Source organism: Schistocerca americana, chromosome 4 (assembly GCF_021461395.2).
Source record: "Schistocerca americana isolate TAMUIC-IGC-003095 chromosome 4, iqSchAmer2.1, whole genome shotgun sequence".
Taxonomy (NCBI): domain Eukaryota; kingdom Metazoa; phylum Arthropoda; class Insecta; order Orthoptera; family Acrididae; genus Schistocerca; species Schistocerca americana.
In genome coordinates this window covers 853,537,661-853,557,391 of record NC_060122.1, presented here as the reverse complement: position 1 = coordinate 853,557,391, position 19,731 = coordinate 853,537,661, and the positions used below count along the sequence as shown (strand labels likewise).

Genomic DNA, 19,731 nt, shown 5'->3' with positions numbered 1-19,731 from the left:
CATCCTTTTGTCTTTCCCCCTCCTTCCCTCTTTCCTGATGAAGCAACCTTGGGTTGCGAAAGCGTAAAATTTGTGTGTATGTTTGTGTGTTTTTTATTGTGTCTATCTACCAGCGCTTTCTCGTTTGGTAAGTCACAGCATCTTTGTTTTTTATATATACAATTTTATTATATATATACTTACAATGAAATCTAACACTTAAGTACCCCCTTGCTCAAATTATCATTTCATCCCCTATGAATTCTTCTACTAAATAGTAGCATTTCTCCCATGGAAGCTGCTGTGGCCTTATTTTTAAAATTTCTGGCTTCATATTAAATCTGTTTTTGTTCATAGCTTGTTTTATATTGTTATGTCCATATACTGTGGAGTCCATGCATATAATTTCAACTGCTGTGTGGGTAGCCTAAGATTATTTTTATTTCTCGTCTTATATGTGTGGTTAAAATGATTCACCTCAAATAATTTTTGTCTGCTGTGTAGGAAGATTTTAATTTTATAAATGTATGTGGAGGGAACAGTTAGGATTTGTAGTTTCGAAATAATGGGCGACAAGACTCTTTTCCTGTGCAATACACATGTATCTGACAATTTTATTTTGCAATTTTAGTTTTCGAGATACATTGCTTGAAATTCCCCAGAAAAATATGCCATGTCTGATAACAGATTCAAAATAACTATGATAAGCAATTTTTTTGTGTACTCAAGTCAGTGGAACCTGTTAGTATTTGCATTGGAAATGCAAAACTGCATAGTTTATTTAATAGGAAGTCAGTATATGTATTCCAGCTTAAGTTCCTGTACGCATTTAGTCCCAGGAATTTAACCATGTCAATTTCTTTCATAAGTTGATTGTTATGTGGCATTTTAAGTTCCACACATTTTTAATGTTTGGTTTTTAAATGTACCATATGGGTTTTTGCAATGTTCAGTGTCAACCCATTTAACTGGAACCAGTTTTCTGAGGTATCCAGCATGCTTATTATGGCACTCAGAAGTTTTTCTGCACAGTCATCTTCGATTGATCATTTGCACAATAAATTGTAATGATATGGAATGCATAATTTTACAGTCACATCATAAATTAATTTGTAAATGTGGCTGCATGCTGAACAGTTATTATTATTATTATTATTATTATTATTATTATTATTATTATTTATTGGCGATTTTTCCCCAGAAATGGAAGATGTCTAGCAAATAAGTCGATCAATATCTCTTTGAGTTCTTCTTGTTCTTCCAGTAAGCTTTCATTCTTCCCGAAAAGGCTTGTCTACGCTCATTTGACCACTTTCATCCATACTGTTTTTGTTGCTCTGATATAACTTCCCATTTGTCTACTTTGTGTCAGACGGTGTCTCTTTCTAGAATGTCAACTCATCTTACATTTGCATTAATTAGGTCCTTTCGAATTTCATCTAGACAAGGTGTCGAATTCTTAAGTGAGGTTACATAATCTATTATTCTGTTTGTCAATCGATTTTCTGGTAGTCGGCTAAAGTGACCAAAGAATTTCATTCACCTTTTGCTGATATCAATTTCAATGTTTGAAAACTTTTCTGTTGTTTTAATTGATTTTAGCCTATAACCGTCTTCAGTATGTCTTCCTCCTAGAATTTTCCTGATGATCTTTCTCTCTTCTTTTTTGATGTCTTAAAGTTGTTTGCTGTTATGAGTTTGTGTTTCACTTGCGTAGAGGATTGCTGGTTCTATGACAGTATTGTATGTTGAATTTTTGCCGCTCTTGACCCTTCTCTCTCTCTCTCTCTCTCTCTCTCTCTCTCTCTCTCTCTCTCCCTCCCTCCCTAATTTTTTTTTAGGTTTGGCATTAACCCTAATCTTTTTTTAATTTTTTGGAGGGGATGTTGTTGCTGTAGGACTTTTTCAATATCTGTCAGTTTGATGATTTCTCCAAGGGGTTTAAAGTATGGAACCCTGTTAATTTTACCATATTTTGTTTTCAAGCTTGCAATTTCTGTTCTTGAACAAAAGAATTCAGTTTTCTCAAATGAAATTTGTAAACCTACATTTTCTAGACAATCTTTGAGTATTTCCAGCTGTTTGACTGCAGTCTGCTTATCCTCTGTTAGTATTGCCAGGTCATCTGCAAATGCAAGGTATGGTATGTAGAGGTTATTTTTGGCAACACTCAGTCGGATTGGCATCCAAATCCCACATTTCCTGAGTTCTTTCTCCCATAATTTTGTCTAGAACTATGTTGAACAGAATAGGGAAGAGTCCCTCACCTTGTCTCACACCTGTTGAATGTCGAAGGGTTCCGAGATCTCCCCATAAATTTTATTTGCCAATTAATGTCGGTTTTATGATTTCTCATGTTTTGGGATCTAATCTTCTCTCTTATAAAATTTGGAATCATGAGGGCCTGTCTATTGAATTGAATTCTGTTTTGAAATCTACAAATGTGCGTGCTACAGGATTTTGTCTGAGAGCTCGCATTTTGAGTATGGTTTTGATGTTGAAAAGTTGCTCCTGACATGTCCTGTTCAGTCAGATCCTGCTTGATATTCTGCTACTTTGGGTTCTAATTGCTGCTTTGTTCTATTCAAGAGACAACCTGATAAAATTTTGAAGGTGACTGGTGATAGAGATAACCCCCTATAGTTATTTACATCTGATTTATTACCTTTGTTATGTAGTGGATGAATCAGAGCAATCTTGCAGTCATCCGGGATTTTTTCAGTTTGCCAGATGTTTTGGATTATTTGAGTAATATCTTTGAGTGAATTTGGGCCTAAATTTTTCAAGAGTTCTGCTACTGCTACAGTTCTATCCTCCCCTGATGCTTTATTGCTTTTAAGTTTCTTGATGTGCACATAAACTACTTCTTGTGTTGGTGGTGATAAGTTCTGTGGTGATATTTCTGACTGCACTTTCAGGAATCTCTCTTTGGGTTCTGGACAGTTTAAAAGCTGTGAAAAATATGTGGTTTGTACTTGGCAATTGTCTTTATTTGTGTGGGCGAATTTACCATATTGTTTTTGAAAGCAAAGGTTTTGTGGTGAGTACCCTTTGATCTGGTTTGCAAAGCTCTTATAGATGTCGTCTGTATTGTACTTTTTGAAGTTTTCTTCTTTCGACTGCAGTTGTTCACTGACATATTTTCGTTTAATTTGTCTTAAAATCTTAGAAAGTCTGTGTGAGCATTTCAAAAAATTTATTGTATGTTTCTTCTGATTTGTTCGAATAGTAACTTTGAAATGCCTTTCTTCTTTCTTATAGTGCGTTCTAACATTCTTGATTCCACTGAGGGTGTTTTCATTTTTTGTGAATAGGGATCAGATCTTTTGCTGTTTTGATGATTTTAGTTTGAAATTTCTCCCAGTCTTGTGCGTCTTGTTCTTCCCATTTTTCAGCGATTTTGGAGTCTTTGATTTTGTGTAGATCAAATTTTGGGATCAGCAGTGTTTTTCTTTTAAATGTCTTCTTGGGTGTGAATTTAACTTTTATTCTGGTTAAATAATGATCCGAATCAATATTTGCACCTCTGCATCCTTAGACATCGTGAATTTCTTTTTGGGTGTCATATGATATTGCAACATGATCAATCTGAAATTCTCCCAAATGCTGGATGGGTGATGGCCACTTCTTTTTTTTATGTTTCCGAAGTGAGGTTGACAATTTTTAGGTTGTTTTTCTTTGGCATAATTCAATGAGTCATGTGCCATATTTATTGGTAAATTTGTGTGCTGAATAGTTTCCTACTGTTTTCTTGTGTCTGTGTTCTCAGCCAATTAGTGCATTGAAGTCACATCTTCTGCAATTTTGGCCATCTGTGTTTAAAGTTCTTCCCAGAATCTTTCTTCCCCCCCCCCCCCTCCCCCCCCCCCTCTCTCTCTCTCTCTCTCTCTCTCTCTCTCTCTTTTTGACTCTTAGGGTCATTAGTCAATTGTTGATGGGTTTCACATCTGTTATTGAGTCTGAGTCCAGCATTTTTTTGCCTACAATAAAGGCCATTCCCAATAGTGCTGCTCTTTTGTCAATTTTCTTATTTGTTCCACTTTTGAAGATTCTGTAATTATTGTAGTCTATCATATCTGAATCTGTATAGCGTGTTTCTCGCAAGGCGAGAATTTGAATTTTCTGCTTCATGAGTTCTGTTGTGAGATTGTGTAACTTACCTGCTTGAATAAGTGTCTGAATAATGAAAGTGCTCATATATGTGTGTGTTTTTTGTGAAAGTTTACCAGAGCACTGCGACTTGCTCTCTTACTCCCCAGAATCAGAACACTTGGTTGCCACTTTGGAATGGGTGGATTGTCCACCTGGGGTAATTTTGTCATTACTTGTATGTGTCGTGCTTGCTTGTCGTTAATTGTCTAGCTTTGCTAGTTGTGTAGGACCAAGGATTGAGAGTTCCTGGAGCATGTTTACAGCTGCATCTCCTGATGAACAGATGCTGACCATACTGCTGCTTGCTCCAAGTCAGATGCTGAATGGATTCTGGTTGTCATTTTGGTCCACATGTGGTATTTTATTTCCCACCTCCCCAGCATATCTACCAAGCATTCCCCTATCCAACAAATGGGGATGAGCCAGATGGAGGTTGACAAACCCCACACGTTATTATTATTATTATTAAGTGAGTCAATATACAGTCATATATGACTTTCTTAAACACTTTTCAAGAATGCAGAATGAGTGATAGGCGTCTGTAAGTAACCCCACGAACCATGGACCTTGCCGTTGGTGTGGGGGCATGCGTGCCTCAGAGATACAGATAGCCGTACCATAGGTGCAACCACAACAGAGGTGTATCTGCTGTTGAGAGGCCAGACAAACGTGTGGTTCCTGAAGAGGGCAGCAGCCTTTTCAGTAGTTGCAGTAGTTGACTGATCTGTCCTTGTAAAACTAACCAAAATGGCCTTGCTGTGCTGGTACTGCAAATGGATGAAAGCGAGGGGAAACTATAGCCGTAATTTTTCCCGAGGGCATGCAGCTTTACTGTATGGTTATGTGATGATGGTGTCCTCTTGGGTAAAATATTACGGAGGTAAAATAGCCCCCATTCGGATCTCCGGGCAGGGACTACTCAGGACGACGTCATTATCAGGAGCAAGAAAACTGGCATTCTACAGATTGGAGCATGGAATGTCATATTCGTTAATCGAGCAGGTAGGTTAGGGAATTTAAAAAGGGAAATGGATAGGTTAAAGTTAGATATAGTGGGAGTTAGTGAAGTTCGGTGGCAGGAGGAACAAGACTTCTGGTCTGGTGAATACAGGGTTATAAATACAAAGTCAAATAGGGGTAATGCAGGAGTAGGCTTAATAATGAATAAAAAAATAGGAGTGCGGGTAAGCTGCTACAAACAGCATAGTGAACACATTATTGTAGCCAAGATAGAAACGAAGCCCACGCCTACCACAGTAGTACAAGTTTATATGCCAACTAGCTCCACAAATGAGATAAGAGAGATTATTCAGATAGCGGTGGGAGATGAAAATTTAATAGCCATGGGTGACTACAATTAGATAGCAGGAAAAGGGAGAGAAGGAAACATAGTAGGTGAATATGGAATGGGAGTAAGAAATGGAAGAGGAAGCCGCCTGGTAGAATTTTGCACAGAGCCTAACATAATCACAGCTAACTCTTGGTTCAAGAATTGGGAAAGGAGGTTGTATATATGGAAAAAGCCTGGAGATACCTGAAGGTATCAGATAGACTATATAATGGTAAGACAGAGATTCAGGAACCAGGTTTTAAATTGTAAGACATTTCAAGGGGCAGACGTGGACTCTCACCTCAATCTATTGGTTATGAAGTGTAGATTAAAACTGAAGAAACTGCAAAAAGGTGGGAATTTAAGGAGATGGAACCTGGATAAACTGACAGAACCAGAGGTTGTACAGAGTTTCAGGGAGAGCATTAGGGAACGATTGACAGGAGTGTGGGAAAGAGATACAGTAGAAGAACAATGGGTAGCTTTGAGGGATGAAATAGTGAAGGCAGCAGATGATGAAGTAGGTAAAAAGACAAGGGCTAGTAGAAATCCTTGAGTAATAGAAGATATGTTGAATTTAATTGATGAAAGAAGAAAATATAAAAATGTAGTAAATGAAGCAGGCACGAAGGAATACAAACGTCTCAAAAATGAGTTCAGCAGGAAGTGCAAAATGCCTAGAGGACAAATGTAAGGATGTAGAAGCATATCCCACTAGGGGTAAGATAGATACTGCCTACAGGAAAATTAGAGGGACCTTTGGAGAAAAGAGAACCACTTGTGTGAATATCAAGAGCTCAGATGGAAACCCAGTTCTAAGCAAAGAAGAGAAAGCAGAAAGGTGGAAGGTGTATATAGAGGGTCTATACAAGGGCGATGTACTTGAGGACAATATTATGGAAATGGAAGAGGATGTAGATGAAGATGAAATGGGAGATACGATACTGACAGAGCACTGAAAGACCTAAGTCGAAACAAGGCCCCGGGAGTAGACAACATTCCATTAGAACTACTGATAGCCTTGGGAGAGCCAGCCCTGACAAAACTCTACCATCTGGTGAGCAACATGTATGAGACAGGCGAAATACCCTCAGACTTCAAGAAAAATATAATAATTCCAAACCCAAAGAAACCAGGTGTTGACAGATGTGAAAATTACCAAACTCTCAGTTTAATAAATCACGGCTGCAAAATACTAACGCGAATTCTTTACAGACGTATGGAAAAAGTGGTAGAAGCCAACCTTGGGGAAGATCAATTTGGATTCTGTAGAAATGTTGGAACACATGAGGCAATGCTGACCCTACGACTTATCTTAGAAGCTAGATTAAGGAAAGGCAAACCTATGTTTCTAGCATTTGCAGACTTGGGGAAAGCTTTTGATAATATTGACTGGAATACTCTTCAAATTCTGAAGGTGGCAGGGGCAAAATACAGGAAGCGAAAGGCTATTTACAATTTGTACAGAAACCAGAGAGCAGTTATAAGAGTCGAGGGGCATGAAAGGGAAGCAGTGGTTGGGAAGGGAGTGAGACAGGGTTGTAGCCTATCCCCGATGTTATTCAATCTGTATATTGAGCAAGCAGTAAAGGAAAGAAAAGAAAAATTTGGAGTAGGTATTAAAATCCATGGAGAAGAAATAAAAACGTTGAGGTTTGCCAATGACATTGTAATTCTGTCAGAGACAACAAAGGACGTGGAAGAGCAGTTGAACGGAATGGACAGTGTCTTGAAAGGAGGATATAAGATGAAAATCAACAAAAGCAAAATGAGGATAATGGAATGTATTCGAATTAAGTCGGGTGATGCTGAGGGAATTAGTTTAGGAAATGAGATGCTTAAAGTAGTAGATGAGTTTTGCGATTTGGGGAGCAAAACAACTGATGATGGTCAAATGTAGACTGGCAATGGCAAGGAAAACGTTTCTGAAGAAGAGAAATTTGTTAACATCGAGTATAGATTTAAGTGTCAGGAAGTCGTTTCTGAAAGTATTTGTATAGAGTATAGCCATATATGGAAGTGAAACATGGACAGTAAATAGTTTGGACAAGAAGAGAATAGAAGCTTTTGAAATGTGGTCCTACAGAAGAATGCTGAAGATTACATGGGTAGATCACATAGCTAATGAGGAGGTATTGAATAGAATTGGGGAGAAGAGAAACTTGTAGCACAACTTGACTAGAAGAAGAGATCGGTTGGTAGGACATGTTCTGAGGCATCAAGGGTTCACCAATTTAGTATTGGAGGGCAGCGTGGAGGGTAAAAATCGTAGGGGGAGACAAAGAGATGAATACACAAAACAGATTCAGAAGAATGTAAGTTGCAGCAGGTAGTGGGAGATGCAGAAGCTTGCACAGGATACAATAGCATGGAGATCTGCATCAAACCAGTCTCTGGACTGAAGATCACAACGACAACAACCACAACCACAACAACAACAACAACAACAACAGGTCTGTAATTTTAGGGATGGTTTGAGTGTATCTAGTATTGCAGATGGAAAATGTGCCCCAAGTCGACAGAACATTTTAATATTCTTCTATAAATGCCATCATGGCCAGCAGAATGAGTATCTTTTAATTATGTAATGAATTTTCTAATCTGCATATACATTATATTTCTTAAACTAATGTCTGTTAATGGTGCATGCATCGCCTTAACAGGCCCTGCATTTAGTTGTTTATTGTGAGTGCGATATTTCCTTCCACTGTGAATAAGTAATATTGAATTTGGTGGCCATTTCTGCCAGAGCAATATTCTGGGGTTTGTTTCGTTTGGGTCACTATGTGTTTAATAGTGTTCTAGATTGTTTTTGCTCAGGGTTTTATTTATGTATTTGAGCCTAGGGCATGGACTTAAAGAAATTGTAAAGTTTTATGATACACAAGGTAATGGAGTTTGAACTCCTGACTACAGTTTGTCTGGTGAGTTAGATAGATGTCTTTCTTCCTAACACAACATACTTTAATCTAAGGATTTATGCATCTCTTATACTTGATTATGTTTTATTTTAGCCTTGTTTGTTCTTGAGGAAAACAAAGACTCAAAATTCTGTTGGAATATATTTAAGAAAAAGTTACATTTTCTGCCCACACTGTTGCTCTATAAATTTCTTCATAGTATTCTTTCTGTAAACATGGTATTCATTTCACTGTTTATGATTCTGCAATACTATATTCTTCTTTTGTGATATATACCTAACTGGACAGCATATTTTAGTGTTAACATTTGTCCACCGTGGTCCAATAAACCATTGATTACTGGTCTGACTGCTACACCTCTACTAGTTGTTGGATCTGAAAACAAATTGTCAGTGAGAGTTGCACCATGTCCTTCAAGCCTTGTATAGAATTTTGCTGTTAAATAATCCAAAACTGGACATTATTGACTCTAGATGCCCTTAGTCAGTACTACATGACAGAAAATTAACACTTAGTAAGTTGTTGTTTTTTTTTCTTTCTGTCACTATGTTTATTCTACAGTTCTTTGTAAGAAGCAGTAGGATAAGAGGGACACTGCATTGGTCACACTGGAAGCATTAGGCAGTCAGTCGTGCAAATAGCTTCTTACCAGAAGCATTCAGGTGTGCACAATGACTTATACAGTGTGATCTAGAGAGGGGTGATGCATCAGTCACACTGATATGTGAAGGTCTCTCTCTGCCCTGAGCAATTTTTCAAGCTCTGCATTAGTGCATTCCTCAGAATGCTTCATCCAGATGTTATCAAACTCTCGAAGACTGACATAATCTTCCCACTAGCATGAACAACACTCTCACCATTGGCCTTGATATCATCCTCAATTGTATAATTGAGGCTTCAGTCTAAACTGTTACCTGCATGTCCTCCTATTATTATGTTTTCTCTTCTTCCAAGATCCTTCTTCAAAGGTCCTAAACCACAGGTGACATTGCTGGGCCCTTCACTTGGCTTAATAATTTCAATTAGTTAGTAATTACTTCCCAAAATTTTATGTGCCAGTTATGGCACTACCCTCCATGTATTACTACCCAGGAATAAGACCTCGGTCATCTTAAACTTTTTCTTCCCTTACTTACCTTGCACTTTATGCCCTGTACTATCAGACTGATTCTGAACTTCTTGTAATGAATGAATGCTTTTATCCGTGATCTCCAAACCTTGAAGCTGCTGGAGAAAGCTAGACTGAAGCTATCAGACTTACAATATCTTGTGGATCTTATTAATGATTTGGAAGTCTTGAATGTAATCCAGTCTTCCTGTCTAGCTCCAACATCACTACTGGAAACTGCAGCTTGCAAAACTACAAACTCTTATTATGCTACAGCAAATCAGCTTGAAGCTTCAAGATAAGCTGCCATTTATCCAGTCTTGCCTGAGCAAGGCCTCTGTAATATGGTCAAAAAGTCAGTTTTATAGTTTTTAATTAAAAATATTTTGTACGATGATGCATTACAGCACTCAGAAGAATTTTTACCGTCATGACACTGGCGACAAAAACCCTAAGTACAAATGCTACTTACTGGTGGAAGTAATATCTTTTACACAAGGAGGAGGCAAGTTACCTCAAAATCAGGAATTGGCTTGACAGCAAGGCTATAATATGGAGTGTAAATCCAAGGTGCCATCTGTGAATTTAACTTTTCACTATTCAACTGGAAACCTTTTAGATATTTTACATACTTTTAGATCGACTATTCACGTTGGTGTGTAGAATATATGAGTCTGGCAACATACCATCTGACTTTCGGAAAAGCATCATCCACACAATTCCGAAGACGGCAAGAGCTGACAAGTGCGAGAATTATCGCACAATCAGCTTAACAGCTCATGCATCGAAGCTGCTCACAAGAATAATATACAGAAGAATGGAAAAGAAAATTGAGAATGTGCTAGGTGACGATCAGTTTGGCTTTAGGAAAAGCAAAGGGACGAGATAGGCAATTCTGACGTTATGGCTAATAATGGAAGCAAGGCAAAGAAAAATCAAGACACTTTCATAGGATTTGTCGACCTGGAAAAAGCGTTCAACAATATAAAATGGTGCAAGCTGTTTGAGATTCTGAAAAAAGTAGGGGTAAGCTATAGGGAGAGACGGGTCATATACAATATGTACAACAACCAAGAGGGAATAATAAGAGTGGACGATCAAGAACGAAGTGCTCGTATTAAGAAGGGTGTAAGACATGACTGTAGCCTTTCGCCCCTACTCTTCAATCTGTACATCGAGGAAGCAATGATGGAAATAAAAGAAAGGTTCAGGAGTGGAATTAAAGTACAAGGTGAAAGGATATCAATGATATGATTCGCTGATGACATTGCTATCTTGAGTGGAAGTGCAGAAGAATTAAATGATCTGCTGAACGGAATGAACAGTCTAATGAGTACACAGTATGGTTTGAGAGTAAATCGGAGAAAGATGAAGGTAATGAGAAGTAGTAGAAATGAGAACAGCGAGAAACTTAACATCAGGATTGATGGCCACGAAGTCAATGAAGTTAAGGAATTCTGCTACCTAGGCAAAAAAAATAACCAATGACGGACGGAGCAAGGAGGACATCAAAAGCAGACTCGCTATGGCAAAAAAGGCGTTTCTGGCCAAGAGAAGTCTACTAATATCAAATACCGGCCTTAATTTGAGGAAGACATTTCTGAGGATGTACGTCTGGAGTACAGCATTGTATGGTAGTGAAACATGGACTGTGGGAAAACCGGAACAGAAGAAAATCGAAGCATTTGAGATGTGGTGCTATAGACAAATGTTGAAAATTAGGTGGACTGATAAGATAAGGAATGAGGAGGTTCTACGCAGAATCGGAGAGGAAAGGAATATGTGGAAAACACTGATAAGGAGAAGGGACAGGATGATAGGACATCTGCTAAGACATGAGGGAATGACTTCCATGGTACTAGAGGGAGCTGTAGAGGGCAAAAACTGTAGAGGAAGACAGAGATTGGAATACGTCAAGCAAATAATTGTGGACGTAGGTTGTAAGTGCTACTCTGAGATGAAGAGGTTAGCACAGGAAAGGAATTTGTGGCGGGCCGCATCAAACCAGTCAGTAGACTGATGACCAAAAAAAAAAAGATCTTCTTAATTATCTTACATATACAGAACATAGGATTCATTGAGCTTGCTACATCATGCTGTTTTCATACACTATTTATTTCTTAATGAACTGCATGTCATCTTAATGTTTAGTGGAATGTAAAATAGTGTTCAATATTAATTTCTATATTCCAGTTATAATAGCTTTGCTACACTATGTGATCAAAAGTATCAAGATACCTGGCTGAAAATAACTTACAGGGTTGTGAAGCCCTCCATCAGTAATGCTGGAATTCAATGTGGTGCTGCCCCACCCATAGCCTTGATGACAGCTTCCACTCTTGCAGGCATACGTTCAATCAGGTGCTGAAAGGTTTCTTGGGGAATGGCAGCCCCTGGAGTGCTGCACTGAGGAGAGGTATCAATGTCAGTCAGTGAGGCCTGGCATGAAGTCAGCATTCCAAAACATCCCAATGGTGTTCTATAGGAATCAGGTCAGGACTCTGTGCATGCCATTTCATTACAGGGATTTTATTGTCATGTAACCACTCCACCACAGGTTGTGCATTATGAACAGCTGCTCGATTATGTTGAAAGATGCAGTCGCCATCCCCAAATTGCTCTTCAACAATGGGAAGTAAGAAGGTGCTTAAGACGTCAGTGTAGGCCTGTGCTGTGATAGTGCCACACACAACAACAAGGGGTGCTAGCCCCCTCCACGAAAAACACAGTCACACCATAACACCACCGCCTCCGAATTTTACTGTTGGCATTACACACGCTGGCAGATGACGTTCACTGATCATTCACCATACCCACACCCTGCCATTGAATCGCCACATTGTGTACTGTGATTTGTCACTCCACACAACATTTTTCCACTGTTCAGTCATCCAATGTATATGCTCCTTACACCAAGTAAGGCATCATTTGGCATTTAGCAGCGTGATGTGTGGCTTATGAGCAGCTGCCCGACCATGAAATCCAAGTTTTTTCACCACCCGCCTAACTGTCGTAGTACTTGCAGTGGATCCTGATGCAGTTTGGAATTCCTGTGTGATGGTCTGGATAGATGTGTGCCCGTTACACATTATGACCATCTTCAACTGTTGGCGGTCTCTGTCAGTCAACAGACAAGGTTGGCCTGGACACTTTTGTGGTGTATGTGTCCCTTCCCATTTCCCCTACACTATCACATCAGAAACAGTGGACCTAGGGATGCTTAGGAGTGTAGATATCTCACACACAGACGTATGATACAAGTGACACCCAATCAGCTGACCACGTTCAAAGTCCGTGAGTTCCGCGGAGGTGCCCCATTCTGCTCTCTCACGATGTCTAATGACTACTGAGGTCGCTGATATGGAGTACGTGGCAGTAGGTGGCAGCACAATGCACCTAATATGAAAAACGTATGTTTTTGGGGGTTTCCGGATACTTTTGATTCCATAGTGTATGGCCAACACTGTATGTATCATAACTTGCAATATATTAAAAGAAATCTTTTGGAATACAAAATATCTCATGCCAGTCAGAGAAGTTAAGTAAAAAGTGATGCAAAGTTGAGTAGTAGAACTCAATAATGATAATTTCTAGAAGATTATGTAACTGTTACTAATGTCCAAGCTGATCTAACATAACATATGAGATGTGTTCAAAAACTTCTGGAACTTTTTCCACATAACTTTCCTGCGCTTACCTTTGTGTATGGTCTTCTCTAAATACTCTCCTCCACAATTGATGTTACAGATTTGGCAGCAACACATTGCATTCCAAGATGTTGTGCAAGGATTTTGTGACGTGTTCGAACTGAAATTTTACATTCTTCTGCAATCTCTTTGACAGTCAGTCTTCGATTGGCACGCACAATTTCGTTGATGTTTCTGACACGAGGCTCATCGGAGGATGTCAAAGGGCATCCTGAACGAGGGTCGTCTTTAATTTCTGTCTGGCCATTTTTAAAACCTGTGGACCATTTGTAACACTGATTATGGCTTAAGCACTCATCACGGTAGGCTTGCTGTGTCATTTGATGTGTGTCTGTAAAAAACGTGCTACTCAATACAGCACTGAACAATAACTAACAGACATACACAGTTAACTTCCAGTAGTTACACATTAAACACAGACATGTGCAGGGATGCCAACAGCATTTCGCTCCAACACACCAATGGCTCGAAATTATGAATGTTCCAGAATTTAAAATTTGACATAATCAGTGACAGCATTGCAGTACTATTTTTCCGTATCCTTCTGTAAACTAATGGTACAAAGCCTGTTGAAGAAAAAGCAGTCAACAGTTGTTCCAGTTGGTACACAGAATAAAAGTTACCTGAAGAGAAGTCATCGTCTTTGGTTGTTTCTCGGGAATCCACCCTGGTCACCATTAAATCAAAATGAGAGAAATGAGAGTCTCCAATTACAAGTGTGATGCAGCACTTTACAGAAATTTAATTCAGGTTTTAGCCACGAGCCACAGCAATGCTCAGCAGCACAGCCATTGCCCATGCCACACACATACGGAAGGTCCCATATTTGTCTCCCTGCAGGGGACACTATGGGTACTATTTTCATCCGGTTCTGAGAGCTGCTCTGCACATGCATAATTTCTTCTTCTGTGTCTTAATGAATTTGGATGCCAGTTGTGTTTCGCATCATTAACTCCTACAACCAAGTGAAGAGAAGATGTCAAACAGTTCTCAGACAGTTGAACTGAAGGGCCAGGGCTGTGTAGGTGTTTGTGTGTGTTTGTGTGTGTGTGTGTGTGTGTGTGTGTGTGTGTGTGTGTGTGTAATCTACAGTATGAAACACATGTGGAATTAAAATTTTTTGTTTAATCCATGTAGTACCCTCTCTGTAAAAACTTAATAAAGTGGGATTTAAAGGTAATTCTGTGTTTGATGTACACTGTTTTATTTATATCATTACAGATATGTTAAATCAGCCATCACTGCAGGCTAAAATATTGCGCAAAATACTTCCGAAACCAGTCTCCCTGTAAGTAATGTTCATTGTGATAAATTGTTGAATTTATATATTGTAGTAAGAAAGAAACCACTATTGACAGAGACCTTTTTTTGTAGGAGTTCTGGAGAAGTTTCTGTCAGGGAGACCTTCACTGGGTCAGCTACTTCTACTGACGAAGAAATGGCCACAGTCAGTGCCGCCACTGCAGTACCAGAGAATGCTGACAGCCAACTGCCGATTGAAACAACCAACAATATCTCACTTGTGGAGTCAGCTGAAGCAAATGAAATAGATAGTTTTGCATCCCATTTGTCTGATGTTAAAGATTTCAGTTTTGAACCATATGGTTTTCATTTTGATTTTAACTGTGAGAAATCGGATGAAAAAGCCTTTCCATGTTCATCATGTGGAGAAATGTTTCTTTTTAAGAACAGTCTAATTGCTCACGAGGCAAAATATCATCCAGAATGTTACTCGGTTACGGAAAATGTGTCCAAGTAGTTAAGCAGAGAGAAAGAGTTCGTTGAAGATGAATATGATTGTAAATTTAAGCCAAAATCCGAGACCTCCTGTTGAAAACTTTGTTGGAACATTTCTTATTCTTACTCAAATGTTTCCCTAAGTCAGTATATTGCCTAGATATCCGACTGAAGTACACTTTGATTTATTAGGTGTGCTTCAACCATTTGTTAAATTTTCTCACCATGGGATTGTGTTTCAAAAGAAATGACATATCAACTGGTAGTTTCCTTATTTCATTAGGGCAATTTTCATACAAAGTGTGGCATGGATTTTTTAAAATTATTGTCAGAAATGGCTTATTGTTTTGATCGACTCAGTGGACAGATGCTCTTTAGAAAAGCCAGATAACTAATCACTTCGTAAAAAATTTCATCCAGTCATATCCTGTTCATCCAGCATTGATGAAATTTCAATTCTTTGGATTTGGTAGCATTTAATCAAGAAATTGTCATAAAAAGTGACTTGTAATACTGATAATACTCAATGTGTTACATATAAATCCATTTTATTGTTCATGTTAATTTTTTCCTTGCTTCTCCTTCTGTAATGTCTTCACATGTTATTAATGTGATAAGCTGTCCAAGTAAAATAAAATAAATTGTGTATAAGCTGGTATTGTCAAAAACCTTTTGTTACAGTGGATGTATGAACTTAAAATAATGCATGCTGATACACATTCACATTTTCATGTTATAATTTGCGAAAATAGTTTTCAGTCCTTTGCATATATTTTTTTATTAAAGGAAAAACAATGATAAAATCTTATTTCATGGTTATATGTAACTTAACAACTTAAAACCGTGCACTGGAATGACACCCGGACCTAGATCCCTGCATTTCCTTAACAGTGCACCACCAACTACGCAATCTGAGCGCAAATCGTGGACTTAAAGGAAGTTGTATTCCTGCTCAGGTTGTTCTTTTATTTTGAAATAAGCACTTTATTTCATTATTTAGCAATGAGCTAATGTTGCTCTCTTGGATATTATTAAGCTATATCACAGTGAAAACTGCTATGCTTATAACACATTGTATTCCAGCACCAGGATGGGAAAAGAATAACGTTTGATGGAGTTTGACACAACAATTATAGGTATGGGCGCAACTATTATAGATGAGAAATCCATATGTATAATGGAAAAGTGCAACCATTGTGTGAGATGTTGGAAGACTCAGTTGGGGAGAGGGAGGGGGGGGGGGTGCATACAGATACTGCCCCCACCCCCACTCCTTCCCAAAAAAAAAAATTCACTTGGACATTTGCATGCTCTAAGGAAGGCAGAGTTGACAGTAAAAATTAGTAAAGTGAAGAAATATGCAATCGGTAATTTTCATTGACAACAATTTTTGTCTATGAGTGAATCAAACTGTCACATCCTTGAAGCTACTATCAGTCAGTTAAACATCTTCTAGCTCCAACTACGTTCTGTACTGTCCTCTCATAAGTTTCATGAAGGAGTGGAAGATCTTTTAAATCAGAAGGTTTGGCATTCCAGTCTGAGCTACCAGAGAGGGCGGTCATGTGTGCTTGAGGTGTGTGTGTGTGTGTGTGTGTGTGTGTGTGTTTTTGTGTGTGTGTGTGTGTGTGCGTGAGAGAGAGAGAGAGAGAGAGAGAGAGAGAGAGCAGGGGGGTTTTCTTTTCTGAAGAAGGTTTTGGCCAAAAGCTAAATGTGTAACAGTATTTTCATTGTGCCTGTCAGCAACTCGACGTGTCATCTTCATGGTGAGTAGCAATCTGTCTTTTTCCTAATATTGTAGAATTGTTTGTGCCTTATCCATGCTACATTATGGAGAAAAGAGTGACAGCATTCTCTGCTAAGACTGCACTAGGTCTACCCACTCAGTGATCAAAAGAAGACCACAGAAAGAAACAGCTTTTCTTAATGTTTCTGTAAATGGAAAAAAAGCTACAGCAAAGTTCACAAGAAAAGTCTTTTCCATAGAGCATCCGTCACAGTTACTCAGCAATGTGGAAACAGCACACCTGCGATTAGCTAACTCACGCAACATCTGCTGTATGATCAGGAGAAATGTGTAACCACTTTATAAGTAGTTATCAGTTCATGTGTATTCCTAGACAGAACAGGAAACACTTAGGTCATTTGAAATGAAAAAAATCACTGGAAACCTTGTGAGTCTTCATGATGAGAGAAAGAGCAGTGTACCAGAACTGAAGATCTGAATGGAGCACTGTAACACTTGGGGTTGGCGCCAGCAGTGTGGAAATGGTGGCATACATTCTTTATGTATATTGCATCAGCCCTAAGACGATAAAACTAAACGACCCTTTTTTTAGTATATACAGTCTGCCAATTCCAGGGCACAAATGTCGGCAACTACCGTCGAACACATCCTTCTAGGACCCTCACTATGAACTGAATCACTTATTACTAAAATATAACTCCTCAAAAACTGAAAATGCAGATTTTGTTAGTTTTGGTTTATTTGAGCCATACATTGCATAGATTGGAATGAGACAAAGGCTTTTACTGAGAGGTATTACAAACAACGTTTACCTTCAAAGATGGGTTTGTAAGTTTAACATTCCAATGAAAAAGAAGCCAAAATTTGCAAAGACAATGATGATTGTTTGGCTCTGTCTGTTGTTTAGATACAGAACCTCCCACTTCCACATTTCCTAGCGAAGACCCTTTTGTCTATTTTTTTTCTCCCCTCCCCCCACCTTGGGCCGTTGTGGGTTTTTAACTTTGAGATACACCACATAATCTGTATTGTTGTTGTTGTCATGAATGTCAAGGTAAGAAAGATTGTAATAAAGTGTCTCTCTTTCTATTCTATAACACTGAGAACATGGTCTCCAAAAACGTAAGGGAACTCTACTTCTTTGGCAACATATGCCAAGGCAAAAGTTGCATTCACACAGTTCCTGGTTATAAGAACATTATTGATCTTAACAGACAGTACCAGATCTGATCAAATCTGCCACTAATTCCGTATTATGAGGCACTCTTTATCTACCATCTGCTGGTGTCCTTGGTGTTGTAAAAAGAAAGTTCCAGATGTGCTACTGAGTGGTCATTGCAGATCAGTATATGACACTTATTATTGAATCCAGCTGCCTTGGTCGCTTTAAAGTTTATGCAGTAAAATGAAGTGAACGATCCCTTTATGCAAAAAAAAGGTCACTCTATCAGATGAAACAATGAGAAAAGGCAGTAAAAAAAAAAAGGACAAAGATGTATTTGCTCCCAACCAGTTACTGTACTAAGAGTACAGTTCAGGAAAACTGAAAGGACACAAGTAGTTGCCGAGCTCTATATTGGAGGACTCGAAGTCCATACCTGCTCTGACCAGCATGGTGCTAGGGGTCATCTGCATCAGGTCTCTCTCTCTCTCTCTCTCTCTCTCTCTCTCTCTCTCTACCGCCCCACTCTCGAATGGTGCACGGAGAAGCTAGAACTTAAAATTTTCTGTATGAGCCCTGATTTCTCCTATTTTATCATGATGATTATTTCCCCCTATGTAGGTGGGTATGTTGAACAACTTGCTAGTTTAAATAAGCCTTAAGAACGAAATTCGGCAATACAAGCTTGGAAACATATGTAGTTTACTTGGTGACTGAATAGAAATTTAGCACTGGATTTCTGTCTGATATCATCTTCATGATTGTTCCAAATATTTTGCAGTCAACTGTCAGGCCGGCAATCTACAATACAATGTTTGAAATGTTGTTATTCCGAGAATGTTGTCGGTTCCTACTTAACCCTACCATATTTTCCCCGTGAAAATACTGGGATCCCAGAAAAGCTGTGATAAACTAATCAGCAGTTCCTTAAATACTGTAACATGTGTGGGCCTTAGTATGTAAAACCCGACTGTACTTAAATTTCTTGTAGAAATTACGAGGAAGTATCAAGTCGACCCTCTCATTGTTGTAATTAATGTGACAAGAAATTACGAGGAAGTATCAAGTCAACCCTCTCATTATTGTAATTAATGTGAAAGCTCTGTGGTCTTCAATATCTGAGCTTTGATTTAGTGACACCCGTTTAATGTCTATCTTCTGGTGTCTTCCCAGACTTCCTTAAACTGGCGTGCACAGTACCTATATATAAGAAGGGGGATCCATGCGAGGTTTCCAGCTTCAGACCAATCTCTGTGGCACCAGTGTTAGCCAAAGTTACTGAGTCTGTGATGCACTGCATTACTTTGAGGAAAACAGCTTATTCCAAAACACACAGCACGGATTCTGCAAAGGGAGATCAACAGTGACAGCCACACTGGACGTATTAAAAACGATTCGACAGAGTTTTGAAAAAGAGAGAGTGAGTGAGTGAGTGAGTGAGTGAGTGAGTGAGTGTGTGTGTGTGTGTGTGTGTGTGTGTGTGTGTGTGTCACTGACACTCTGTGACCTCAGCAAAACCTTTGACTGCTTCTCACACACAACACTATTAGCCAAGTTAAGATGCTATGGCGTTGGTGGTGTTGTTCTATCAACACTCCAATCTTATTTGGAAAACCGAAAGCAGGTAGTATCAGTGCACAGAGTAACTTCTCTTGAACAAAAACTGGAACATGGAGTTCCCCAAGGATCAGTCTTTGGACCTTTCCTATTCCTCATATATGTCTATGATACGAGCTGTAATAGTCAAATGTTGCAGTTTGCAGATGACACTACCCTTATTGCCAAAGGACATACAGCTGCAGAAGCTCTTGGTGCATCAAATTTGATTTTTGAAGAAATAAAAGAATGGTTCATCATAAATAAAATGAAGATCAATGAAGAAAAAAAC

At 38.8% G+C, this 19,731-nt stretch overlaps 1 protein-coding gene across 5 annotated transcripts in view; it reads left to right on the top strand.

Annotated features, from left to right (window-relative positions):
- The window catches only part of LOC124613209, a 65,450-nt gene extending 49,790 nt beyond the window's left edge, over window positions 1-15,660 (top strand). For all 5 annotated transcript variants that reach the window (XM_047141884.1, XM_047141882.1, XM_047141883.1 and 2 more), the window contains 2 exons: window positions 14,419-14,485; window positions 14,572-15,660. In XM_047141884.1, coding sequence (XP_046997840.1) covers window positions 14,419-14,485; window positions 14,572-14,956 — 452 coding nt within the window. In that variant the 3' untranslated portion in view covers window positions 14,957-15,660. The remainder of the gene's footprint in view (window positions 1-14,418; window positions 14,486-14,571) is intronic.
- The last annotated feature ends 4,071 nt before the right edge of the window (window positions 15,661-19,731 follow it).